The sequence below is a fragment of the Hylobates moloch genome, unplaced genomic scaffold, assembly GCF_009828535.3.
Source record: "Hylobates moloch isolate HMO894 unplaced genomic scaffold, HMol_V3 SCAFFOLD_4, whole genome shotgun sequence".
Lineage (NCBI taxonomy): Eukaryota > Metazoa > Chordata > Mammalia > Primates > Hylobatidae > Hylobates > Hylobates moloch.
This window is the reverse complement of record NW_026652279.1, coordinates 40148271-40176060: the sequence shown is the minus strand read 5'-3', so window position 1 is coordinate 40176060 and position 27790 is coordinate 40148271. Positions and strand designations below refer to the sequence as shown.

General features: G+C 42.8%; 1 protein-coding gene across 6 annotated transcripts in view; it reads right to left on the bottom strand.

The window, feature by feature from the left end:
• The window catches only part of POLQ (DNA polymerase theta), a 126946-nt gene extending 117097 nt beyond the window's left edge, over positions 1 to 9849 (bottom strand). For 2 of the 6 annotated variants that reach the window (XM_032150065.2, XM_032150066.2), the window contains exons 1-5: positions 9558 to 9801; positions 8578 to 8757; positions 4936 to 5066; positions 3022 to 3178; positions 846 to 954 (exon numbers count right to left, since the gene is read on the bottom strand). In XM_032150065.2, the coding sequence (XP_032005956.1) occupies positions 846 to 954; positions 3022 to 3178; positions 4936 to 5066; positions 8578 to 8757; positions 9558 to 9738 (758 nt within the window). In that variant the 5' untranslated portion in view covers positions 9739 to 9801. Of the gene's footprint in view, positions 1 to 605; positions 696 to 845; positions 955 to 3021; positions 3179 to 4935; positions 5067 to 8577; positions 8758 to 9557 lie in introns of those variants that run through there. The other 4 variants (XM_032150061.2, XM_032150060.2, XM_032150062.2 and 1 more) reach the window with 4 other exon arrangements.
• Between the last annotated feature and the right edge of the window lie 17941 nt (positions 9850 to 27790).

Genomic DNA, 27790 nt, shown 5'->3' with positions numbered 1-27790 from the left:
CTACATTTGAAGAATAGGAAGATAATGAGGATGAGGAGAGACTGCAGAGAAGAGAGAAGATTGGGTAGTGGTTAGTAAAAAATTTAAAAGAAAGCTAGATCTTCATCTTTCATAGTAAAAGTCAATATATAAGGTCTGAAATTTAAAAAATTAAGTAGCCACAATTAGAGATGCTGCTGTAAATATTTTTAAAAAGCTAGAAGAGTTGAAAGGTAGTTGCCTCTGAGAAGTGAGGGCTAAAAAAATACTATTTTTCAAAATTAGCCTGACTACTTATACATATATAGATGACAAACACAGAAACTAGATTTTTAAAAATCTATAATAAAAATGTATACATTGAAAGGTGAGCAGTCAGAAAATTAAGAATGTTTACACAGTAATCTAAAATCAGTTTCAAACTGAAATACTTTTTCTGTTGTTGTTAGAGACATGGTCTTGTTCTGTTGCCCAGGCTAGAGTAAAGTGGCACAATCATACCTCATTGCAGCCTGGAACTCTTGGGCTTAAGTAATCCTCCTGCCTCAGCCTCCTGAGAAGCTGGGACTACAGGTGTGTGACACCATGCCCAGCTAATTTTATTATTTATAGAAATGGGGTCTCACTGTGTTGCCCAGGCTGGTCCGGAACTCAGGCTCAAGTGATCCTCCCACATCAGGGATTACAGGTGTCAGCCACCAGGCCTGGACTGACTTCTGGAACAAAAACAAACTACTATACATAAGTTTTCTCAATAAGAAAAATATTACACTCCCTTAATTTATTTAACTCATACGTATGCATTTTTCAGACACTTTCTCAACATTGTTTGAAATCTGAGGAACTCAGTTATTTCACGTACTTACCAAGATGCTGATTTCCGAGTAATATAGCAAATCTTGGTCAGCAAAAGTTCCAGCAGATACCCTCGGTGAGAGTCTCCCAGCATATGTAATTCATCCACAACCACCATTCCTAAAAAGATTTTCCAGATACTAGGTTTTTACAGAATCTCACATCCATGAAGAATTTTTTTCCAACTTTTATTTCACTCTATTTAATTTCCTTTATATCAACTTTTAGATTCAGGGGGTACATGTGAAGGTTTGTTACCTGGGTATATTGTGTAATGCTGAGGTTTGGATACAAATGATCCCGTCACCCAGGTACTTAGCAATAGTACCCTATTATTAAATAGTTAGTTTTTCAACCCTTGTTCCCTTCTAGTAGTCCCCAGTTTCTGTTGTTGCCATCTTTATGTCCATGAGTACTCAAAGTTTAATTCCCACTTACGAGTGAGAACATGTGGTACTTGGTTTTCTGTTCCTGAGTTAATTGGCTTAGGATAATGGCTCCAGCTGTATCCCTGTGGCTTTGCTACAAAGGACATGATTTCACTCTTTATGAGTGCGCCAAGAAGACATTTAAAAGACTCAATATCTTATATCACTATGTGATATAAGATATAATACACTATATAATACATTGCAAGTGATGCAAACTTCAAACCATAAATCAAAAATCATATTCCTTATAACAGACAATTCTTTTCCAAGATGTTTCAGGTATCACAGGCAGTCGTACTACAAGGTATACTGGATCTAAAAAACAATTATTAGCTTACTCAGGGCTAAAGAAACCCAGGGAAAACTGCCTCTCATTACTCGTCTAAATTGGCAACTTCACTGAAATAAACATACGATGAAATATCAAAGACATCTATGTCAGTTTTCAATGTATTGACTTTTCAATGGGAAAACATACATACTCATGTTAGAAAGTAGCTTAGAAAAAACATAAGAGGGTCCAGAAGAAAAAGACAATTTTAAGAGATTTTTTTTTTAATATGGTAGGCTAGTGAGTCATCATACTGCAAAACATAAATATGATCACAATGTCCTTCATTACTTGGAGAATTTAACCAACGTATATACTTGGAATAATGCTTAAGAATTACTGATAATTCAGTATCAACTAATACTTTCTTTAGTTAAACATTTTCAAAACAACATAGTTTCCACATGCACTGGTATTCTCCCCACCCCAAATTCTCCCCACCAAAAGACAACTTTCTGGTGAAAAGGAATTTGAGGAGACAATAGGGAACTTCCTAATGACACACGATGTTATTTTTCCTGTCAATCAGCTATCTCCAAAATTGTACTGTCTGATGGTTATTTTAGCACTTATTCATTCATTCGCCAAAAAAAAAAAAAAAGTATTCTGCCTGCTGTGTGCCAGGCACTGTGCTAGGTACGTTGGAAATAGCACTTACTAGGAGTCTATTGCAACTCTTAAATATTTAAAGTCCAATGGGGTCACAAGTAATTAGACAATTCTGATACAAATCAATTGCAATTTCTCTCTCTAAGCTTTATGGAGCATAGCCTATGTCTGATTCCCACCCTCCACGCCTACCCTACCATAACTCTACCATGGTATTTTTAAGTTCACCAGGTTCTCAATAATTAGCTGATATTCTTGCTACTTCTGCTGCTGCAATCCTTCTATTCCTGTTGCTACCTCTACATAATGGCCTTTCCATAATGGCAAAAAAATGCATTAAGATAGAAAATCTTCCCAGAATCCCAAGCCCAAATAGAGTGTCAGTTTCTTTAGCTTCCTACCATTTCCATGCTAAATGGTAGACTCTGGTCCAAGCCCAAAATAGACATCATAGCAGCAGAATATAATAACAAAAACATATATACACTAACTGCAAAATGGCAGATCTGGCCCAGCAGGCTTCCTTCTATTCCTGGTAAAGTTTAGATAAGAAAGAAGAAAGGAGAAATTATTGAGGGCTCAAGGATATCCTCTACGTTTTGTAAAGTACAAAAATGCAGCGTAACAGAGTCAATAACAGCAGCAGGACACAAAACTTATAAACACTGTGTCCCTAACATTACAGATGCCAATTCTTGCCTCCAAAAGTAGATAATAGACAATAGAAAAACAAATGGGACCTAGAGAAATCACAACAGCTCCACTTCATTCCATCAAAAATATCAATAGAAAGTATTTACTTATTTTCTTTCTTACCTAACAGATCCATCTTATTTTCCTCTATGAGGCGATTGATTAGACCATTGGCTCTCTCAATTGTGCAGACTGCAATATCCAATGAAGAGAAATGCCTTGATGGAGAGGTGCTGCCCATATAACCGTCTACTCTTATTCCTACTTCCTGAAACAGACTCTGAATTGAGTAAAAAGGAACAATACAGGTGAAAAAACTTGAAATTCAAGAGTTATAAACTGGTTCTATCCCAGAACATAGACATAAGTATCTAAAGACATCTACCAGATTACTGTCATCAGTTGTTTCTGGCCAGGACACACTGGTTCTTTTTAGATCATACACTAAAAATATAAAGTTTAGAACTGACAAAACTGTTAAGAGTCAAGTAAAATTATGCCATTTTAATGACAGCATAATAATCTAAAAAGTTCTAAGAGCTATTTATAGGAATTAAAATTGGAGAAAAACTACCTTAAGCACTAACATTTTTAATCTAATAAATAGCAAGAAACTAGCTATAACACTTTAAGAAACAAATTTATACTTCTGAGGAAAATAGTCTCATTATCCTACTAATGACCAATTTTTTAATGTAATTGGGAGAAAAGTTTTTAAAAGTCAAATTCAGTGGGACTGTTATAATAATTTTTTCTTTTAGTTTAACTTTTAACTAACATACCTTTCAATAAAAAGGATCCCTTCATCATTTTGTTACTTTGGGTCTAAGTTGAGTGATGTTACCATGTAGGTAACAGCTTTGTTGGCTATTGTGCCTCTGAAATAACTGTTAAAAAGATTTATAGAACCATAGAAATTTAGAGCTATTTATTCAATAAAGTTTTCCTGAGTGTTTACTGAGTTAACCCACAGTGCTAAGGGTTAACATCCTAATTTTACAAATAAAAAAACTGAGGCCCAGCAGGTTATATGCCCGCCCTAAAGACATAGTTAGTGGCAAAACTGGGACTAGAACCCACATTTCTTTATCAGTATAACGATCTTTCCATTCCAAAAGCACATATTTTTCACTGCAGAAATCACAACAGTAAATTTATTCCATTTAATAAAACGTTGTATTTGTGAAAATGTCCTAAAAACTGTGAGCATCATATTGATGTAAACTACTATTAGTCATTTTGCAGAACAGAGGAACAGATCACATACCTGGAGCTTTACATAAGCACCAATGGATCTTGACCTTCATCCCCTAAATATTCCTAAATAGTCCTCAATTAGGGCAGGATAGGTTTCCTTAAACACTCTTTCCTTTTTATGCTTCAGTCTAGTCCTACTGTTCAGTTAAATGCTGATTCTTAATGTGCATGTTTATAAGCTAGTTTAAGTATTCTGTTTATCTCCTAAGAAAAGGTTTACAAAGTTTTACACAATTTTCACCAATTATTCTTTTGATTTGATGGCCCCTCCTCCTTAATGCAATAATAATTTTCTTTTAATTTCCTTCTGTAAATTTTTTTTTCTTTAATTTTTTTTTTCTGAGACAGAGTCTTACTCTGTTGCCCAGGCTGGAGTGCAATAGTGCAATCTCGGCTTACTGCAACCTCCACCTCCCAGGTTCAAGCCTCAGCCTCCCGAATAGCTGGGATTACAGGTGTGCGCCACAACACCCAGCTAATTTTTGTATTTTTAGTAGAGATGGGGTTTCACCATGTTGGCCAGGCTGGTCTTGATCTCCTGACCTCAGGTGATCCACCCACCTCAGCCTCCCAAAGTGCTAGGATTACAGGCGTGAGCTACCACACCCAGCCCCCTGCTGTAAATTTTTAATGCTTTTGGCAGTAGCCTCTTAAAGCTACATAGGACACAATGAAGAAACTTTGTTTTCCACTTGCTTTTATAATTCTATTTCAAATGAATGAAACCAAGACTGCCAATAATGAGCCTTTCACTATTTCAAACTTAGTAAAAAACATTACCTGGAGGTAGTATTTCTTCTCTTTAGCCACAGAAACAAAGGGAAGAATAAACAAAGCTTTCTTCTGCATTTCCAAAACCCGCTTCAAAGTAAGTAATTCTGCCACAAGAGTCTTCCCAGCACTTGTAGGAGCTAAAACATGATTATTCCACAAGATTATAAGAAAAGTAATATTTGGTACAATTCATTAATAAATGTTTTAAGCCATGTGTAGTACTACAGAGCCTAAGGCTAACCGATCACTAAGGGCAATAGCACTTTAACCAATAGCACTTAAATCTTTATACTTGAAATGCCCTTTACTTTAAACCACCTGTCTTAACGGTCTCAACTAAAAACAGTGTAAACGAATCTTTGTATCAGCAATATGATGAATACTACTGAGTACCTAGTTTATACCTAAGGATTCTTTCCTTTAAGTACCAAATGGGTAAAAGGCCTGCTTTGAGGAAGTAGATGAACAATTTTATTATGATAGGAGCTATGATCGAAGTTGAGGAAAAGGGCTAGGTATGGTGGCTCATGCCTGTAATCCCAGCACTTTAGGAGGCCGAGGCCGGGGGATCACTTGAGGTCAGGAGTTTGAAACCATCCTGGACAACATGGTAAAACCCCATCTCTATTACTATAAAAATAAAAAAAAAAAATAGCCGGGCGTGGTGGTGGGCACCTGTAATCCCAGTTACTCAGGAGGCTGAGGCACAAGAATCGCTTGATCCTGGGAGGCAGAGGTTGCAGTGAGCCGAGATCACCCCACTGCACTCCAGCCTGGGTGACAGTGAGACACTCCATCTCAAAAAGGAAAAAAAAAAAAAAGAAGTGGAAGGAAAAGAGTTGCAAGGAATCTTACGGAAATGAAACAGAATTTATGAGAAGGTAAGGAAGAAAGCAAGAGGAGGCCAGGGTGGTGGCTGACACCTGTAATCCCAGCACTTTGGGAGGCCGAGATGGGCAAGATGGTGTACGTCTGTAATCCCAGAATCTTGGGAAGCTGAGGCCTGAGAATCACATGAACCCAGGAAGAGGAGGCTGCAGTGAGTTGCAGTCAAACCATTGCCCTCTAGCATGGGTGATACAGCGAGACTCCGTTCTAAAAAAAAGAAAAAAGACGAGACCACGGTGAAACCCCGTCTCTACTAAAAATACAAAAAATTAGCCGGGCGTGGTGGCGGGCGCCTGTAGTCCCAGCTACGCGGAGAGGCTGAGGCAGGAGAATGGCGTGAACCCGGGAGGCGGAGCTTGCAGTGAGCCGAGATTGCGCCACTGCACTCCAGCCTGGGCGACAGAGCGAGACTCCGTGTCAAAAAAAAAAAAAAAAAAAAGAAAGGAAGAGGAAAGGAATGCCATGCCTAAGAAACAGCATATGGTACAAAGGCCTAGAAGAAAGCCTGGCATGTTCAGATGACACAGTAGGTAATTTAGTAAGCATGGAGTATAAAGTACCCCAGGGGTATAAAAGAAGAGATATGAAAGTGCCACAAGAAAGGTTTATAATCCCACCATTTAAGGAGTTTAAACCTTGTCCTGAAAGCAATGCAGTGTGACTGATGAGTTTTATGAAAAGGAGTGACAAGATCATATTTGTACTTTATAAAGATCACTTTGGACTGGGCACAGTGAATCATGCCTGTAATCTCAAAACTTTGGGAGGATCACTTGAACCCAGGAGTTCAAGACCAGCCTGGGCAACACAGTGCCACCCCCATCTCTACAAAAAATTTAAACAAAAATTTTTTAAAAGAAGCCCACTTTGGGGCCGGGCATGGTGGCGGGCGCCTGTAATTCCAGCTACTTGGGAGGCTGAGGAAGGAGAATCGCTTGAACCTGGGAGGCAGAGGTTGCAGTGAGCTGAGACTGTGCCATTGTACTCCAGCCTGGGCAACAAGGGCAAAACTCCATAAAAAAAAAAAAGACCACTTTGGCTGCAGGAGCAGGGCAGGATCAGAGGAAAAGAATGAACTAGTTTCAAAGCTATTGCATAATCTAGAAGAAAGATGATAATGAGCTGTACCAGGTAATGGACCTAAAACAGAAAGGAGTCAGAAGCAAGAGATATATGAGGTAACAGACACCAGGACTTGGTGATTAATTGTATAAGCTGGTGACCAGAGTTCTGAATGATACCCAAGTTTCATTTCAAGCAATTGAAATGGTCAAGCCATTATGCCACTGCCACTAACTATGACTTCTTAGCATTTACGAGTATTTTATTTTGTATTTTATTTTTTGTAATGGCTTTTCACAATACAAGTACTTTCTATGTGCCAAAAACTGTTCTGAGCTTTTATATATGAAATAATTTAATCAACTCTAAGTACTACCAAGACACACATACTCACAAACAGATATACACTCTCCCACTCTTCCTAAGTAATCTGTGAGGCTGCATAACCAGTGATAGTTTTCAAATCCAACCAGTCTAATTCCACTGCCTGAACTTATATCTGCTGATAATTATTTAATTCTTCCTTACAGCCATAATGAAAAATCTGTGACTCATAATTTCGGAGAAAACTGACACAAAGGAATTGCATCTTATCAAACGATTAGATTTAAAGTCAGTGTAGTAAGCATGGGTTAAAAATTGTGTATGCCATAGTTGCCCTTGAAAACCCATATAGGGCCAGGCACGGTGGTTCATGCCTGTAATCCCAGGACTTTGGGAGGCTGAGGTGGGTGGATCACCTGAGGTCAGGAGTTAGAGACCAGCCTGACCAAGATGGTGAAACCCCATCTCTACTAAAAATACAAAAATTAGCTGGGCATGGTGGCGGGCATCTGTAATCCTAGCTACTCAGGAAGCTGAGGCAGGAGAATCACTTGAACCCAGGAGGCAGAGGTTGCAGTGAGCCGAGACAATGCCATTGCACTCCAGTCTAGGCGACAGAGCAAGACTCCATCTCAAAAAAAAAAAAAAAAGAAAACCCATAAAAATTTTATATAAAGTATATTACTTGTTGTTTGTATATACAACCCTGTACAAACAGGTCAATCTATAGCTGGGCACAGTGACGCACACCTATAATCCCAGCACTTTGGAGGCTAAGGTGGGCAGATCACTTGAGGTCAGAAGTTCAAGACCAGCCTGGCCAACCTGGTGAAATCCCATCTCTACTAAAAATACAAAAAAGTAGTCAGGCCTGGTGGCACACACCTGTAATCTCAGCTACTTGGGAGGCTGAGGCAGGAAAATCACTTAAACCTGGGAGGTGGAAGTTGCAGTAAGCCCACATAGCGCCACTGCACTCCAGCCTAGAGAGAGACTCTGTCTCAAGAAAAAAAAAAGGTAAATTAACAAACATATAATGATAATGTTCATACCCTGAAAAGCAACCAGGATCAAACAGGGGAAGGGCAGATTTATATCTCCCATTGCACACTCACTGGGATATATGTTTGTTGAGAATAATGCCCACTCTTTAAATTGTCATTTTTCTTGCTTCCCCCCACCACAGTCAAACAATAAAACTTTTGTAATTTAAATATAAATAATAAAACTCCACTTTTCACACATATTGTAAGATTTTCTCTAGTTATAAAGCACTGCCTCATTCACCTTTTAAAAGAACCACAACTACCTCAATAGAGTATTCTTTACATTCATAACTTAAAAATAGTAATTAGTTTACATAAATTTGGATACCTGAATAAACTAAATTCTTTCCTTCCAGGACTTGTCCAAGCAAAAGGCACTCTGCCTGCCATTCGAACATCTTTTTTACACCAAAACTGTGGTATTTTTCCAGAACTGCTTTAGGAAGTCCCCAATTTGCCAAAAGTAGCTTGTCTATTTGGTAGTCAGGAACTGTAGGCTTGCATTCTTCTTTTAGGAAAAAGAGAAAATTAAAATTTAATTTACTTCTAATATTTGAGTTTTACAGTTAGCCCTTCACTGTGTGTTGGAATTCCTATGTGTTGAAATGAAGCTCTTTAAAGCACATCCTGACTTCAAGAATCTTATGAGAAATTGACCATGTATAGAAAAGTAATAAATTGTTATTTACTGCATATAATAAAAATTCCTCAAAAGCCTCAAACAAAAAAGCGTGCAATACACAGTAAAGAGTGTTGGAATTACGGGTGTAGTTGGGGGAGTAGGGCAATATGGAAGCATTACAAAGCTAAGTTAGGTGAGTTTCTATTTATAGTAAGTTTTAGTTCCATGACGACTGCACAACTAACGATTTTAAGAAACTGGGTCGACATCCACGGGACACCCAACCAATCTCATTACGAATCCGTTCCAGCCTTCCACTGGACGCCGAACAGCCTGTGCCATACTCCAGGCCCAACAATCCTGTCTTAAGGGTCTGTAAGGAGTACTGGGTACTATGAGGAACGAGCCTCCCAACAGGTGATGGGATGAGGCTAATTAGGAAGTTGTTTCTGTAAAGGTCGAAAGATCCAGAAGCCACGTGAACATTAATACCAGGCGATCACTGAAAACACGCGTATGTCTGAACAGAAAGTGACCTGCCACACCAGGCCCCAGTCACAGAGAAGGGGAGTAGAAGCCCAATGGGGTATGCAATGAAGCAAGCCCCGTGGGGTGAGGACACCTCCCGACCCATGGCCCGGCGGAGCTGCCCCCGTTGCCCGCGACCTCCCGGGTTCCTGGCACACCTGCAGCTGCGGCCGACTGACGGCCGCGGTCCTTCATGCAGCGACCCAGGCCCGGCGGCGGGCTCAGCACGGACCCGGAGAGGAGCTGGGGGCTGGCACTGCTGTCACCGCCGCTTCCCGAGAACGAATCTGAGCCTGATTCTGAACGCCGCCGTTTCCCACTCCGACGCAGAAGATTCATGGCAAACCCTTCTCGGCCGATCAGGGCAAGCCACAGCCCCAGCGTCCTCCCTCTCGGGAGAACCCTGACCTGGCAAAAGGTGCGGACATCTTCCCGCCGGTCTTCAAACTCAAACCTCCCGGCCCGCCCCGGAACCATAGAGTTCTCCGTGGCGTAAGTAACCCGAAAGCCATAGAATCGTGGGGAAGGAGCGGCTCTCGCTGGTGTCTAAGACTTCCGGCCTCCAACATCCGTGGTTGGTTAATATGAGAGGTAGATTAAAGAGGAAGAATACAGAATCTACAGTTATAACCATACTGACCTAAAAACCTTCCTTCTCTTTTTGTCCATTTCTGGTTTGAATAGGAAGGCCATGCTAACTTCATAAAATGGGCTGCCCATAATAGGTAGGTCAGGCGGCTGGGCTCAGTGGCTCACGCCTGTAATCCCAGCACTTTGGGAGGCCGAGGGGGATGGATCACGAGGTCAGGAGTTCAAGACCAGCCTGGCCAAGATGGTGAAACCCCGTCTCTACTAAAAATACAAAAACTTAGCTAGGTGTGGTGGCGGGCGTCTGTAGTCCCAGCTACTCGGGAGGCAGAGAATTGCTTGAACCTGGGAGGCGGAGGTTGCAGTGAGCTGAAATGGCACCACTGCACTCCAGCCTGGGCAACAGAGCAAGACTCCGTCTAAAAAAAAAAAAAAACAAATAAACAAAAAAAAAACATAGGTAGGTCAGGGAAGTAGCTCTTCTTAACGGTATTCTGTAAAAAAATTATTTGAGAAGCATTATGCAAGATAGCCTAGGGTTTCTAATAGAGTATAATTTCCCCCTTCCTCCTAGTGTATGATGGTAGGGCAGGGCTATTTCTGAACACAATTTCCATTTTAGCCAGCATGCATTGTGAGGAATATGTAATGCGGAATTGGGAATTGCTAGCCGACAGACCCCTGAGACATTGTATGAACGCCGCGAGGAAGGGGCTCTGAATATACCCCAGGGATCGTTATGAGCCAAGAGCTTAGTAATGCATCTGTGTTATCCCTTTTGTAAAGGTAGAAGCGAAGTTCTGAAGGTAAAACAGTGACCGTTCATTACCTAGTTGCACAATTCATTTCACAAAGCAAACCTAGTAGGCCCTAAGCCTGACCTGAAGAGGCTGTGCAATTCTAGAGCACTAAAAATCTCAAAAGGTCCAGTCCAATTAAAAAAAAAAAAAAAAACACTCGAATACAATCTGGAAAATAGCATTCGAACCATCAATTCTTTCCGTGAAAACATGTGATTTCAATGACAATATTCTAAAGTTCCACGAGATGGCGACATTACTCCGTTAATGAAACTTTTTTTCTTCGCCTTTTACGCAATCAACAACTATTTATTGAGTATCTACTGTAAGCTAGCCACTGGGTAAATGGCAATGAAATGGCATAAAATGGTTCCTGCTCTCAAAGAGAAAGAGTCTAGAGAGTAAGGCAGACATTAAACAAGTCAGTTAATGAAGTGTGCCATATGCTCGGGCAGAAATGAAGAGTACTATTAAAGAAATAAGAGATCTTGCCGGACGTGGTGGCTCACGCCTGTAATCCCAGCACTTTGGGAGGCCGAGATGAGTGCATCACCTGAGGTCAGGAGTTCTAGACCAGCCTGGCCAACATGGTGAAACCCCGTCTCTACAAAAATACAAAAATTAGCCTGGTATGATGGCGGGTGCCTGTAGTCCCAGCTACTCAGGAGGCTGAGGTGGGAAAATCGCTTGAACCTGGGAGGCGGTGGTTGTGGTGAGCCGAGATTGCACCACTGCCCTCCAACCTAGGTGACAGAAGAAGACTCCGTCTCAAAAAAAAAAAAAGAGAGAGATCCCTAGATTGTAGCCAAGAAAGAACTTTCTCAGATGCAGTGTAACTTAAGGGTTAACAGTGCAACTCTGGAGGCAGTCAGTCTAGGTTTGAAACTTAATTAGCTGTGAGATCTTGGGCAACTTGCTTAACCCATTTTTTTTTTTTTTTTTTTGAGACAGAGTGTCCCACTCTGTGGCCCAGGCTGGAGTGCAGTGGCTTGATCTCTGCTGACTGCAACCTCTGCCTCTCAGGTTCAAGCGTTTCTCCTGCCTCAGCCTCCCAAGTAGCTGGGATTACAGGCCCACACCACCACCCCGGCTAATTTTTGCATTTTTAGTAGAGACAGGGTTTCACCATGTTGGTCAGGCTGGTCTCGAACTCCTGACCTCAAATGACCCATCCACCTCCGCCTCCCAAAGTGCTGGGATTACAACGTAACCCTTTTGTGCCTCCATGTCCTCATCTATATGATAGAGATAATAATTGTAACAACCTATTTGGTTATTTTGAGGACTGAAGAAGTCAGTAGGTGCAAAGTACTTAGAATAGTGCCGGCACACAATAAATACTATTGAGAGAAAATATTTAGGTGTTCTAATATAGCTCCCAATTTAAATTCAGCATTTTGCTGGGAAAAGACTAAACTAGAAAAATCTCTTACAAAGCTCTTCTGTTTTTATTATTAGGTGAACTACGATCAAATCAGAAAAATAATTAGAAAGGAATTGAAAGGAAAGTTTTATGTCATCCTACCAAAAGCCTGGAGAATATTTTAAAATATATAATTTATTTTAAAGTTATTTTAAATGTTCAACATTTCTAATTTTTTCAGAAAAACTCTGAAAATGGAGAAGAGAAGGCTATTTCTCAAAAATATTAAAGGTGTTTATGCTAAGTTATCATAACTAATATTAAAATACCAGAAGGATTTTCCATCTGTATTGTGTCTAAGCTTGTGTTCTTTGGAATTTTGCCTGTGATAATTCTTCAAGGAGGCTGGGTGCGGTGGCTCACACCCGTAATCCCAGCACTTTGGGAGGCCAAGGCAGGTGAATCATTTGAGGTCAGGAGTTCGAGACCAGCCTGGCCAACATGGTGAAACCCCGTCTCTACTAAAAATACAAAAATTAGCCGGGTCTAGTGGTGCACCTGTGGTCCCAGCTACTTGGGAGGCTAAGGCAGGAGAATGGCTTGAACCCAGGAGGTGGAGATTGCAGTAAATCTGAGGGAAGGATCACACTGAGGGAAGAGAGAGACCCTCTCATATTGGGAAGAGAGAGACCCTCTCATATTGTTTTATATTGTATTATACTCAGTACCTGTTTTTTTTAAAAAAAAAAAAAAAGAAAACAAGGAAGTAAAACCAAAGACAGGCAGCCCGGCGCCAGGCCTGAAACCAGGCCTGGGCCTGCCTGGCCTAAACCCAGTAGTTAAAAATCAACTCATAACTTAGAAACTGATGTTATTCATAGATTCCACACATTGTATAGAAGAACATTGTGAAACTCCTTGCCCTGTTCTGTTTCTTTCTGAATACCAGTGCATGAAACCCCTGTTATATATCCCCTAGATTGCTCAATCAACACAATCCTTTTGTATGAAATCTTTAGTGTTGTGAGCCCTTAAGAAGGACAGAAACTGTGCATTCAGGGAGCTCGGATTTTGAGATAGTAGCTCACCGATGCTCTCAGCTGAATAAAGCCCTTCCTTCTACAACTCGGTGTCTGAGAGGTTTTGTCTGCGGCTCATCCTGCTATAACACCATTGCACTCCAGCCTGGGTGATAGAGCAAGACTCAGTCTCAAAAAAAAAAAAAAAAAAAAAAAAAATTCTTCAAGGTCTGAGTAAACCCCTCCAACTAAAATTTGCACATACTTCTGCCAGTTACCTGGGAGACATACCAATTGTGGATCACTTTAAATTTAATCTTTGGCTTTTTTTTTTAAATATAGAAGTAGTAGAATTATGCTAGATACCCAGAGTCAGGTTTGTGCAGGCTTGCGTCCTTATTGTCTCAATCTGCAGGACAGATATTTCTCTGCTTCATTTACTGAGAGTGCTGCCTTTCTTGGGTTTTGGCTTTCTGCAGAAATTTTTTTTTTTTTTTTTTGAGACAGAGTCTCACTCTGATGCCCAGGCTGGAGTGCAGTGGTGCAATCTCAGCTCACTGCAACCTCCGCCTCCCAGGTTCAAGCGATTCTCGTGCCTCAGCCTCCCGAGTAGCTGGGACCACAGGTGGGCATCACCACACCCAGCTCATTTTTGTATTTTTTGGTAGAGATGGGGTTTCACCATGTTGGCTAGGCTAGTCTTGAACTCCTGACCTCAAGTGATCCACCCATCTTGGCCTCCCAAAGTGCTAGGATTACAGGTGTGAGCCACCACAGCTGGCCTATGCAAAGAATTTTAGATCTTACCTCTTACCCTGCTGGGAACAACAGATTCCTATCACCTAGAGCCCATAATCCATGCTCTAGACTCCAGGAGGAACAGCAGGAATCATTATGTAAAACTTTGGGTCTAGTGCTTTTCTTAATCCTCTAGAATGTGCTTGACATTTCTGTTCTACAAAGGATTCCCTGATTTTAATCAACTTAGTTATGAATTTTAAAAGTTTTTTAAATATAATATTTAGAATTTTAAGATGTGCCATACTCAAAGTGGTTTCTTTTTCAGTTTAATATTGCTAAAAACAGAAGAAAAAAGCCCTCGAATAACAATAATTGATGTACATTCAAAAATATCATCTGATTTTTTTATAAGTTTACATAAATTATCAAGAGTGATTTCCCATGGAAATTTCAGAAGTTATATGGAAAAATAAAATTTTACCCAAACTAGGCCAGGCACAGTGCTGACACCTATAAACCTAACACTTTGGGAGGCAAAGGCGGGAAGATCACTTGAGCCCAGGAGTTTGAGCCTAGCCTGCACGACATAGTGGAACCCTATTTCTACAAAAAATTTAAAAATTAGCCAGGAGTGGTGGCACATGCCTGTAGCCCCAGCTACTAGGGAGGTTGAGGAGAGAGGATCGCTTGAACCCAGGAGGTTGAGGCTGCAGTGAGTTGTGATGGCACCACTGCAATCCCCCAAGTGACCCGGTTTCAAAAATTAAAATAAAAACAAACAAAAAAATTACTCAAACTACATTTGTGAATTGACTAAAACAGAATTATCTACCCAGACTGAAAACTGTTTCTCATGTGATGTGAGTGGAAGTGATTTACAAAAGGGAAAAAAAAGAAAGAGCTCAAAAATAAACAACGAACGTGGAATAAGAGTAGTACTGATTAGGTCTAAGGTACTCAGAACAAATGAGATGCTAATTAAGGAGATTTTGGGTTTGAAATCCAGTGACTCTTAACGAAAACAAGTCCAGTGGTACACATTAGAATCCCTAAGGAGCTTTTAAAATATTATAATACCCCTGGAGATTCTGAGTTAATTGATCTGAGATGGAGTGCAGGCACTGACATGTCTTAAAAGCTCCCCAGGTATTCTGACATGCTGGAATTGAAAACCACCAGTGCGGCCGGGCGCGATGGCTCACACCTGTAATCCCAGCACTTTGGAAGGCCGGAGCGGGCAGATCACGTGAGGTCGAGAGTTCGAGACCAGCCTGACAAACGGGGAGAAACCCCGTCTCTACCAAAAAAAAGAAAAGAAAAGAAAGGCTGGGCATGGTGGCTCATGCCTGTAATCCCAGCACTTTGGGAGGCCGAGGCGGGTGGATCATGAGGTCAGGAGATCGAGACCATCCTGGCTAGAACAGTGAAACCCCGTCTCTACTAAAAATACAAAAAAATTAGCCAGGCATGGTGGCACGCACCTGTAATCCCAGCTACTTGGGAGGCTGAGGCAGGAGAATCGCTTGAACCCAGGAGTCAGAGGTTGCAGTAAGCTGAGATCACGCCACTGCACTCCACCCTGGGTGACAGAGTGAGACTCTGTCTCAAAAAAAAAAGAAAAGAAAAGAAAACCACCAGTGTACCCAAGGGATGAAGCTGACTTGAATTCAGGTGGTTTCAGTGAGAAAGTTTTAATAAGAGGCTTAAATTAACAAGGAACTCTGACAAAGACCTATTTTTCCACAATGCCTCAAAGAACTAGTTGAAATAGCTTACTTGTGGATGCAGATGAAAGCACAATTGAAATAACTTCAAAAGTCTAGGTTAAAACATCAGAAAGCCAACTTGAAGGTAGTAAAATTAAACAATGAATCCCAATAAAAAGACTAAATTCCTTGAATATGTAAGAACACAAACCCATAACTTCCAGATTCATACATAGTCCTGTCTTAGTTTGGCTGCTATAGTGAAATTCCTTTGACTGCATAATTTATAAACAACTGAAATGTATTGTTGGCTGGGGGCAGTGGCTCATCCCTGTAATCTCAGCATTTTGGGAGGCCGAGGCGGGTGGATCACTTGAGGTCAGAAGTTTGAGACCAGCCTGGCCAACATGGTGAAACCCTATCTCTACAAAAAATACAAAATTAGCCAGGCATAGTCGTGTGTGCCTGTAATCCCAGTTACTCTGGAGGCTGAGGCAGGAGAATCACTTGAACTCAGGAGGCAGAGGTTGCAGTGGGCCAAGATCGCACCACTGCACTCCAGCGTGGGTGACAGAGTGAGACTTCATCTCAAAAAAAAAAAAAAAAAAAATGTTTTCTGTCTTGTCTGTCTTGCTTGGCTGACCTTCCTTTGTCCCTGGACTAGAGAATACAGGATTTTCTTGTGACTTTTTGTTGTTGTTGTTGTTGTTGTTGTGTTGTTTTGTTTTTGGTTTTGGTTTGCGTTCACTGGCATTTCCAGGTTGCTGGCCTCTCCAGTGTCCAGTTTAGAATATATAAAACAAAAGAAACAAAAACAAAACCCAAGCGATTCACAAAAGTTTAGTTTTTTGGTTCCCCAGGTCCTTGCCTGGTCTGCCTTCGGAATCTTCATAAGTTTGTTTACATATAATGGTCAGGGCTTTTAGTTCCACTTCTCAGGAGGAACAGGGGAAAGCATGTCTACTTCATCGTCCCAGAAGAGAATTCTCACCTTTTGGCCTTTCAACCGTCTTTTTACAAACAGACATTTACAGTGTATGATACTGCCCTTCCCCAGATCCCTTTTACTGGTTGTTTGACGGAACCCCTGGCTGCTGTGTTGGCTGATAACTCACAGCTGCCCCCTCCTCAGAGGATATCTCAGGGACTTTTACTGGGTGATTAACCCAACCCCTGGCTGCCGTGTTGGTTAATAACTCACAGCTGCCCCCTCCTCGGAGGAATATCTCAGGGACAAACAGAAGCTGTCTTTGTGTGGCCTATGCACCACCATCTACCCTTTTGGCCAGGGCCTAACTACTATCAATGCTGCAGATTTGTGCTAGAGCTTCCTCCTGAAGTGAGACTGAAGCTAGTCTGCAGCTGAGACCATGTTCTTGATATTTATGGTGCTGAATTTATCTATCTTTTCTCTTATGGTTAATGCTATTTATGCATTTATCTCCCATCCCTCCTCTCTCTCCCCTGCTACCTGTTTCCACTTTGACCATCTCTGGTTCTCCTCTTTTACTCCTTCCATTTTTCTAAATGTGTTTCTGTGATGTCAAGGTGGACAAAGCTAATCTCAACTCACTTCAGCTCTCTAAGCTTCAATTATCTCATCAGCAAAGTGGGAGTAATGTACTTACCTCACACACTCCATAAGATCATGCACTTACAGGCACTTGCACAGGGTTTGGAACACAATAAGAGAAAATAGACAGAAGCAATTTGTATTGTAATTCCATTGCCTCAGACTCTTTTATGTTACCTACTCTATTTTATACTTTAATTTGTAAAAGATATATATTATTTTCTCTGTGTAAAATTCACTGCAAAGGGTGGGCATCTTCTGCTTTCCTTTGGTACCTCAGCTCTTCCATCTTATTGTGCTCCTCGCCTCTTGCTCAGACCAGAACACATCTCACTCCTCCCAACTATCTTCTGCCATTCTCACTGTTCTCTGCCACACCCTGTGCTCCCTCTTGCCAGTAGCTTTCTGTCCCTGTCCTGGTCTCCTGTAGAAAAATGCTCAAGTTCTCCTGTCCAGAGCATTCTTAGAGACCCAGTCTAAATCAGAGAAATTGGAGGGAGAGTCGAGTGGGACATTCAGAGAATAATGAAAGCTCCTCTTCTTGTCTCTATATTAAAAAAAAAAAAAATTAAGGCTGAGAGCAGTGACTTAGCACTTTGGGAGGCTGAGGCGGGCGGATCACTTGAGTTCAGGAGTTCAAGACCAGCCTGGCCAACATGGTGAAATCCCGTCTCTACTAAAAATACAAAAATTAGCTGGTCGTGGTGGCTGTGCGCCTGTAGCCTGTGATCTCAGCTACTCGGGAGGCTGAGACAGGAGAATCGCTTGAAGCCAGGAGGCAGAGGTTGCAGTGAGCCGAGATCACGCCACTGCACTCCAGCCAAGCCAAGATTGTGCCACTGCACTCTGGCCTGGCCAATAGAGCAAGACTCCATCTAAAAAACAAACAAACGAACAAAACAAGGCCAGATGCGGTGGCTCACGCCTGTAATCCCAGCACTTTGGGAGGCTGAGGTGGGTGGATCACTAAGGGTCAGGAGTTCCAGATGAGCCTGACCAACATGGCGAAACCCCGTCTCTACTAAAAATACAAAAATTTGTTGGGCATGGTGACACATGCCTGTAATTCCAGCTACTCAGGAGACTGAGGCAGAAGAATCTCTTGAACCCTGGGGCAGAAGTTGCAGTGTGCGGAGATCAAGCCACTTCACTCCAGCCTGGGTGAAAGAGTGAATGAAACTCCATGAAAGAAAGAAAGAAGAGAGAGAGAGAGAAAGAAAGAAGGAAAGAAAGAAAGAAAGATGAAGGAAGGAAGGAAGGAAGGAAGGAGAAAGGAAAGAAAGAGAGAAAGAAAGAAAGAAAAGAAAGAAAGAAAGAGGGAAAGAAAGAAAAAGAGAGAGGAAGGAAGGGAGGGAGGGAGGGAGGGAAGGACGGAAAGAGAGACCTGAGACTGAGTAATTTATAAAAGAAAGAAGTTTAATTGGCTCACGGTTCTGCAGGCTTTACAAGAAGCATAGTGCCAGCATCTACTCAACTTCTAGGGAGGCCTCAGAAAGCTTATAATCACAGTGGAAGGCAAAGGGGGAGCAAGCACCTCACATGGAGAAAGGAGCAAGCAAGAGAGAGAGTGCATGGGTGGGGGTGGGGGTGTGACACACTTTAAACGATCAGGTCTTGTATAAACTCAGAGTCTGAGAGCTCACTTATCACCAAGAGGATGGCCCAAGCCATTCATGAAGTATCCGCCCCCATGATCCAAACCTCCCACCAGACCCCACCTCCAACACTGGGGATTACAATTCAACATGAGGTTTGGGTGGGGACAAATACCCAAACTGTATCACTGCTGAAATATATTGTCTCTCACTTCCAGATTTCTAATTAGAAATACATTAGCCTTTCCCAATCTATTATCCCCATTTCTTAATTTCTTTCTTTCTTTCTCTCTTTCTTTCTTTCTTTCTTTCTTTTTTTTTTTTGATAGAGTCTTGCTCTGTTGCCCAGGCTAGAGTGCAGTGGTGTGATCTTGGCTCAGTGCAACCTCTGACTCCTGGATTCAAGCAATTATCTTGCCTCAGCCTCCCCAGTAGCTGGGATTACAGGTACCTGCCACCATGGCCGGCTAATTTTTTTTTGTATTTTTTAGTAGAGACAGGGTTTCATCATGTTGGCCAGGCTGGCCTCGAACTCCTGACATCAGGTGATTTCCCCATCTCGGCCTCCCAAAGTGCTGAGATTACAGGCATTTTTTTTTTTTTTTTGTTTATTCCCAGGTGAGTGGGTGGGATCCATCACCTCCTGTTCAGCTCCTGCCTCGGTCACCGCAGCGCCTCGTTTAGTAGAGACGGGGTTTCACCATGTTAGCCAGGATGGTCTCGATCTCCTGACCTCGTGATCCACCCGCCTCGGCCTCCCAAAGTGCTGGGATTACAGGCTTGAGCCACCGCGCCCGGCCATGCCCCATTTGTTAATTTCTTCCTCCTTGGGAAAAAGATATTCCTAGCAGCCGGGATCTTGGCATTTCCTCTTCCCATAGACTATCTTGTGTCCTTTAAGAAAAATTTTCAGGAAACTGTTTGGACTTGAGGGTTTCTGCTCACTTAGTTATGGAAGATCAACTTTAAACATTGATTTTAGGGTTTTCCTAAAATATTTTGTCACAATCAAAATTGTAGTTGATCAAGGCCCACCCATTTCTTTTACAAATGAGAAAGAAAAAAAGAAAAAGATTACATTAATTAATGCAACTATTCCACAGATATTCTGCTTTAAAAGTTATCTTCTCAGTGAGGCCTTCCTTGACCACCCTTTCTAAATATCCCCCATTGGCTCAGCTCTTTTCTCTTCTTCTGCTTTATATTCTTCATAACACTTATAAGTCTCTGTAATGTATTATTTGTTTACATTTTTATTTTTTTTTTTTTTTTTTTGAGACAGAATCTTGCTCTGTCATCCAGGCTGGAGTACAGTAGCACAGTCTCTGCTAACTGCAACCTCCCCTTCCCGGGTTCAAGCAATTCTTCCACCTCAGCCTCCCAAGCAGCGGGGATTACAGGCATGCACCACCACGCCCAGCTAATTTTTGTATTTGTAGTAGACACGTTTTTTTCACCATGTTGGCCTAGCTGGTCTTGAACTCCTGGCCTCAAGCAGTCCACCTGCCTGGGCCTCCCAAAGTGCTGGGATTACAGGCATGAGCCACCACACCTGGCCATTTGCATTTATTTACATTTTTATAGACTTCCTCACCAGAAAGTAAGTTCCATGAAGGCAGGAACTTTGCCTTCTGTGTCTTATCTCCAGCACTTAGTACAATGTATGACACATAGCAGACACTCACAGATATTTGTGGAATGAGTGAGTGACCACTATGTCAGACACATTGCTGGGCTCTGGGATACAGTGATGAATGAATGAGACCCAGTCTCCCCTTTTGCAAATCTCAATTTCAAACCATCTGACTACGTTTTCTAAAGTTTTTCACTTTTGTTCTTTGACTTGGAAAAAGAGAGGTTTAGTCTGAGGAAGGCTTTACTGAGTGTGCTATGTTCCCTGAGATATAAATATTAACCACTCATATTAGAGACAACAGTTGTGAGCATTTGAGAATGACTCCTAAACTTTGAATCTCTTGGAGTTTGATATCTGTGCCCTGATTTCCTTAGTCTGATTTGTCCTTTTTCTTCCTCCTGGAATGAGAGAGGGAATAGCTATGAAAACCTTGAAGAAGACTTTTTTTTTTTTTTTTTTTTTTTTTTTGAGACAAGGCCCCACTGTGTTGTCCAGGCTGGACTGCAGTGGCTTTTCACAAGCACAATCAGCACACTGTAGCCTGTAATGCCCAGGCTCCAGTGATCTTCCTGCCTCATCCTCCCAAGTAGCTGGACTACAGGCATGCACCACCACACCCTTGAAAGAGGCTTTCACCAATGAAGGAAGAATGAGGCAAAGGTCAAGAATTGTATTTCCAGTGGCTCACACCTGTAAGCCTAGCACTTTGGGAGGCTGAGGCAGGTAGATTGCTTGAGCCCAGGAGTTTCAGACCAGCCTGAGCAACATGGCGAAACGCCATCTCTACTAAAAATACAAAAATTATCCAGGAGTGGTGACCCGCGCCTGTGATCCTAGCTACTCAGGAGGCCGAGGTGGGAGGATTGCTTCAGCCCAGGAGGTGGAGTTTGCAGTGAGCCGAGATTGCACCATTGCACTCCACTCCAGCCTGGGTGATGGAGTGAGACTCTGTCTCCAAAAAAAAAAAAAAAGGAGCCGGGCATGTTGGTGCACACTCATACTCCCAGCTACTCAGGAGGCTGAGGCTAGAGGATTGCTTGGGGGCTTAGGAGGTCAAGGCTGCAGTGAGCTATGATCATGCCATTGCACTGCAGCCTGGGCAACAGAGTGAGACCCTGTCTCCAAAAAACAAATATAAAAAAGATTTCAGTCATGTGCTTTCTTTTTCTGTCTCATCTTGTCTCCATCTTTGTCAACTCTGCCTCTCTGCCTCTGTCTCTTTTCCAGATGTTTTTAAAAATCTCTTTCTTGGCCAGGCGCGGTGGCTCACGCCTGTAATCCCAGCACTTTGGGAGGCCAAGATGGGCAGATCACGAGGTCAGGAGATGGAGATCATCCTGGCTAACATGGTGAAACCCCGTCTCTACTAAAAATACAAAAAAAATTAGCCAGGCTTGGTGGTGGACGACTGTAGTCCCAGCTACTCGGGAGGCTGAGGCAGGAGAATGGCATGAACCTGGGAGGCAGAGCTTGCAGTGAGCCAAGATCGCACCACTGCACTCCAGCCTGGGCAACACAGCGAGAGTCCATCTCAAAAACATAAATAAATAAATGAATAAATAAATAAATAAGTAAATAAATAAATAAATAAATAAAATAAAATAAAATAAAAATCTCTTTCTCTCTCTGCCTCTGTCTTCAAGGGTTTCAATTTCTTTCCCTCCAGCTATTTTGCTGTCTCTCCCTCCTCCTATTTTCTCCTTCTCTTCCTCTGACTTTGTTTTTCTATCTCTGAATCTCATTGAATTTTTTCCTTCTTTCACATTTCTAATTTTTGTGACTCATCTCTATATATAGAGTGGTGGTTGTGAGAAAAGCCTTTGGAGTCAGAAAAGTCTTGAATTAGAACCTGGCTCTGCCACCTCCTGAGTATAACCTTGGGCACACTGTCGTATCCATATAAGCCCCACTTTTTCTTACTGATAAGAACATAATCTAGCCTGGCGTGGTGGTTCACGCCTGTAATCCCAGCACTTTGGGAGGCCAAGGTGGGTGGATCATGAGGTCAGGAGTTCGAGACCAGACTGGCCAACATGGTGAAACCCCATCTCTACTAAAGATGCAAAAAATTACCCAGGCATGGTGGCACGTGCCTGTAGTCCCAGCTACTTGGGAGGCTGAGGCAGGAGAATTGCTTGAACCCAGGAGGCAGAAGTTGCAGTGAGCCAAGATCACGCCATTGCACTCCAGCCTGGGCGACAGGGCTAGACTCCGTCTCAAAAAAAAAAAAAAAAAAAAAAAAAATATATATATATATATATATATATAAATAATCTATTTCAGAAGTTTGACATGAGAGTTAAATACAAATAGAATGCATAACCCAGGACCTGGCACATCACAAGTGAATGTACATTATCGCCCAAGCAATCAATTACTAAACAAACAAGAGCTCTTGTTAATTATTTTATGTCTGCCTCCCTCCAGACTTATTGTCTTCCTGGGGTACAGAGTGCTTATTATTAGGGAGTCTAAAAGTATAGAAAAAATCCCACTTTGGTCTTTTCCTACCCTAACTCTCAATATAAGACCACTTCGCCGGGCGCGGTGGCTCATGCCTGTAATCCCAGCACTTTGGGAGGCCGAGGCCGGTGGATCACAAGGTCAGGAGATCAAGACTATCCTGGCTAACACGGTGAAACCCTGTCTCTACTAAAAATACAAAAAAATTAGCTGGGTTTCATTGTGGGTGCCTGTAGTCCCAGCTACTCAGGAGGCTGAGGCAGGGGAATCCCTTGAACCGGGGAGGTGGAGCTTGCAGTGAGCCAAGATCGCGTCACTGCACTCCACCCTGGGCAACAGAGCGAGACTCCGTCTCAAAAAAAAAAAAAAAAAAAAGAAAGACTACCTCACCTGGGGTCACCAAAATGTATGTGGGGATTTCTCCCCAGCAGCAACCAATTCTGCAGCAGATTCTCCAGTGGGCACCAGCTGAGTGTCCTCCAATTGAGTTCAATTCTGACATTACCTACCAGGAAATAGCATCTGATCCGGCAGGTCAAGAGCTCAGTCCCACAAGTCTGTCCCCACTTCAGATGCCTGTTGCAAGCACAGGTTATGGTCTATGCTCTGACCAACTGGCTATAAATTTGGGTTCCCACAACCCCGTCTTTGGGTATAATTAATTTGCTTGAGTGGCTCACAGAACTCGGAGAAACATGTTTTTGTTTTGTTTTTGAGACAGGGTTCATTCTGTTGCCTAGTCTGGAGTGCAGTGGTGCAATCCTAGCTCACTGCAGCCTCAACCTCCTGGGCTCAAGGGATCCTCCCACCTCAGCTCCTGAGTAGCTGGGACTGCAGGCATGTGCCACCTTGCCCAGCTAATATTTTTTTATTTTTTTGTAGAGATGGAGTCTCACTATGTTATCCAGACTGGGCTCAAACCCCTAGCCTCAAGTGATCCTCCCACCTCGGTCTGTCAAAGTGTTGGGATTACAGGCATGCACCACTGCACCTGGTAAACACTTTACTTATGTTTACTGGTTTATTAATAAAGGATATAATAAAAGACACTGAAGAACCAGATGAAGGGATACCTACGGCAAGGTTTGTGGGAAGGGGTGCAGAGCTTCCATGCCTGCTCTGGGCTCACCACCCTTCAGGAACTTCATCATGTTCAGCTATCCAGACGCTCTTCTAAACCCTGTCCTCTTGGGTTTTTATGGAGGTTTCATTATGTAAGCATGATTGACTAGATTATTGGCCATTAGTGACCATCTTAACCTTTAGCCTTCTGTCCTCTCCTTGAAGATTGGAGGGTGGGGCTGAAAGCCCCAATCCTCTAATCACGCCTTGGTCTTTCTGGTGACCAGCCCCACACTGAAGCTACCTAGGGGCTGCCAGCTACCAGTCATTGTGTTGACATACAAAACACACGCTTATCACTCCAGAGATTCTGACTTTCCGGAGCTCTGTGCCAGGAAATATACATGTGCATATATATTTTACTGTAAATCACAATATCACAGATGATTTAATGTTCTGATTGCTCCAGTGATATTAATCACTTTAACCTTGTGAAAGTAATCAGAACCAAAATGGTGTCATTAATGTTAAAAACAAAAACAAAAATCGTGACGAAAAGAGCTGGGGAAGGCCATGAATAGAAGGTGCTCATGCTCATATGCCTGATAACAAAAACTATCACAAAAGATTCTGCCAAAAATACAACCTTACACAGAGGCCATCGCAATCTTACACAAAAGATACTTCTGCAAGGACATCTGCCTAGCAATTGCCTGTCCAACCTCGGACTGGCATCATCCTTGTTATTGATTTTTGTAGCCGGGGATAATTGTTTCAAAATAATTATGTAATTCTCTTCATTTTTTCCTTTAAACACCTTTGTCTTCCTCTACCTCCCTGAATATGCCCATAATTTATTATGGCATGTGTACTCCCTTTGCAATGCTCTATTCCCAGATTTATATCTTTTCCTTTTAGAGGGCCTCTTTCCATTTGTTACTTGGATTGACAACCTCAGAACAACCCCAAAAGGTTAGGTAACACGCCCAAGGTTGGCCGGGCGTGGTGGCTCACGCCTGTTATCCCGGCACTTTGGGAGGCCTAGACAGGCGGATCACGAGGTCAGGAGATTGAGACCATCCTGGTTAACATGGTGAAACTCCGTCTCTACTAAAAATGCAAAACATTAGTGGGGCACGGTGGTGGGCGCTAGTCCCAGCTACTCAGGAGGCTGAGGCAGGAGAATGGCGTGAAGCCGGGAGGCGGAGCTTGCAGTGAGCCCAGATTGTGCCACTGCACTCCAGCCTGGGCGACAGAGCAAGACTCTGTCTCAAAAATAAATAAATAAGCCGGGCGCGGTGGCTCACGCCTGTAATCCTAGCACTTTGGGAGGCCGAGGTGGGTGGATCACCTGAGGTCAGGAGTTCGAGACCAGCCTGACCAACATGGAGAAACCTCATCTCTACTAAAAATACAAAAAAAATTAATCGGGCGTGGAGGCACGTGCTTGTAATCCCAGTTACTCGGGAGGCTGAGGCAGGAGAATCGCTTGAACCCAGGAGGCGGAGATTGTGGTGAGCCGAGATTGCACCATTGCACTCCAGCCTGGGCGACAAGAGCGAAAACTCCTTCTCAAAAAAAAAATAAATAAATAAATAAATAAATACAAACAAAAAACAAAAACATGCCCAAGGCCACACATCTAGTAAATAGGGGAGCCTAGATGCATATATTCTGGCTCCAGGGCCCATTCGCACTGTTTTCTACATTTTCTCACTCTCCTTATCCTTCCTTTTCTGTCCTTCTCCTCATCTTGCAGATACTTTTACTTCTGGGGGAACTGCCAAAGTTTTATTTACATCTTTGCCTTCTTTTAGCTCTTCACGTTTGAACAAGGACACTGGCAGGCAGGAGTTAGGGAGGAGTCTTAGGCCCTGCCAAGCTCAGAGGAGGGCGAGCTGGAGAAGAAGCAACCTGGGGATAAGGAAGAATGAGCCAATCAGACTTTCAGAAACAAGACCAGCTCCTGGAATAAGGGTCTTGTCCCAAGGGCACCAGTCTTTTAGGATGAATAAATGGATTTACTGGAATGAAGACACAATATCCCCAACAACCATAATCTATGCCACATAGATGCACAGGATCTTCCCTCAGGGTGGGAGTGGAGATTAAGAGCAGGCCCCTAAGGCTCCTTCCAGACAATTTCCCTCCCTTTCAACACAAGCCATGGGCTTCTACCTCTGCTGACAGTTCTCTCCTGGCTCATTTCTGAAGCTGGGAATCTTTGCTGTCATCTGGGGTGCTCTCACCTAGGGCATTCTCTCCCCTTCGTGCTACGGGCACTCCTACAGTCTTATCTCTTCACAGACTGGCTTCTATCTGCAAGAAAGGAATCTGCATTTCCCATCAGTTAGGAAAACAGAAGGGTAGAGAAAAGAAAGGAGGAGCTACCTGAGGGCAAAGCTGGGCTTGTCCCTACCCTAGGTCCACTCAAGGTAAAGCTCAGCACATAAACAGGCTGACTGAAAATGGGGAAGAGATGGAGAAAGAGCTCAGCAAATCTGATTTATTTTAAATTTTCATTTTTTTCTCATTTAAAAAATAATTAAATAGAGACAGGGTCTGGCTATGTTGCACAGGCTAGTCTCAAATTCCTGGGCTCAAGTGATTCTCCTGCCTCGGACTCCCAAATTGTTGGGATTATAGGTGTGAGCCACTGCACCCAGCCTTTTTCTCATTCTTATAAAAAAAATGAAAATAATGAACAATGCGTCTGTTCAAGGGAATCCCAATCCCTTAAGAACCCCTGTTAATAGTTTGCTTCCTTCTCTCTTTAATTTTGGTTTTTCTTTATTGGCCTTTTTGTTTCAGTATATTTTCTTTTTTTTTTTTTCTTTGAAATGGAGTCTTGCTCTCTCACCCAAGCTGGAGTGCAGTGGCTCAATCTCAGCTTACTGCAACCTCTGCCTCCCAGCCTCAAGCAATCCTCCCGCCTCAGCCTCCCGAGTAGCTAGGATTACAGGCATGCACCCCTGTGCCCAGCTAATTTTTATATTTTTAGTAGAGATGGAGTTTCAACATGTTGGCCAGCCTTGTCTGGAACTCCTGATCTCAAGTGATTCACCCGCCTCGGCCTCCGCAAGTGCTGGGATTACAGGCATGAGCCACCGTGCCTGGCTGAGAAATTGAGTTTTGAAACAGATTTAGAGAGAAGAAGGGTAAAAGAGGAGAAATAGAGGAGAAAGGGAGGGAAGGAGGAAGGAGGAGATGGATAGGAGCGCAACAGACTGACAGGAATAAGAGAATTTGGTAGGCATAGATAACCAAGAGACATTTAAAAAGTTGGCTGAGGGGCTGGGCACAGTGGTTCACACCTATGGTCCCGGCAACTCTGGAGTCTAGAGTGGGAGGATCATTTGAGTCTGGGAGGTCAAGGCTGCAGTGAGCTATGATCATGCCACTGCACTCCAACCTGGTCAACAGAGCAAGATCCTGTCTCAAAAATGCATAAATAAATGAAAGTTGGCTGGACACGATGGCTCATGCCTATAATCCCAGCACTTTGGGTGGCTGAGGTGGGAGGATCATCTCTCTCTTTTCTTTTTTGACATGGAGTCTCAGTCCGTTGCCCAGGCTGGAGTTCAGTGGCCCCATCTTGGCTCACTGCAACCTCTGCCTCCCTGGTTCAAGCGATTCTCCCACCTCCGCCTCCCGAGTAGTATTAGCTGGGACTACAGGTGCACACCACTGGGCCTGGCTAATTTTCATATTTTTAGTAGAGATGGGGTTTTGTCATGTTGGCCAGGCTGGTCTTGAAACCCAACCTCAGGTGATCCACACGCCTCGGTCTCCTAAAGTACTGGGATTACAGGCATGAGCCACCGTGCCCGGCCTGGGAGGATCTC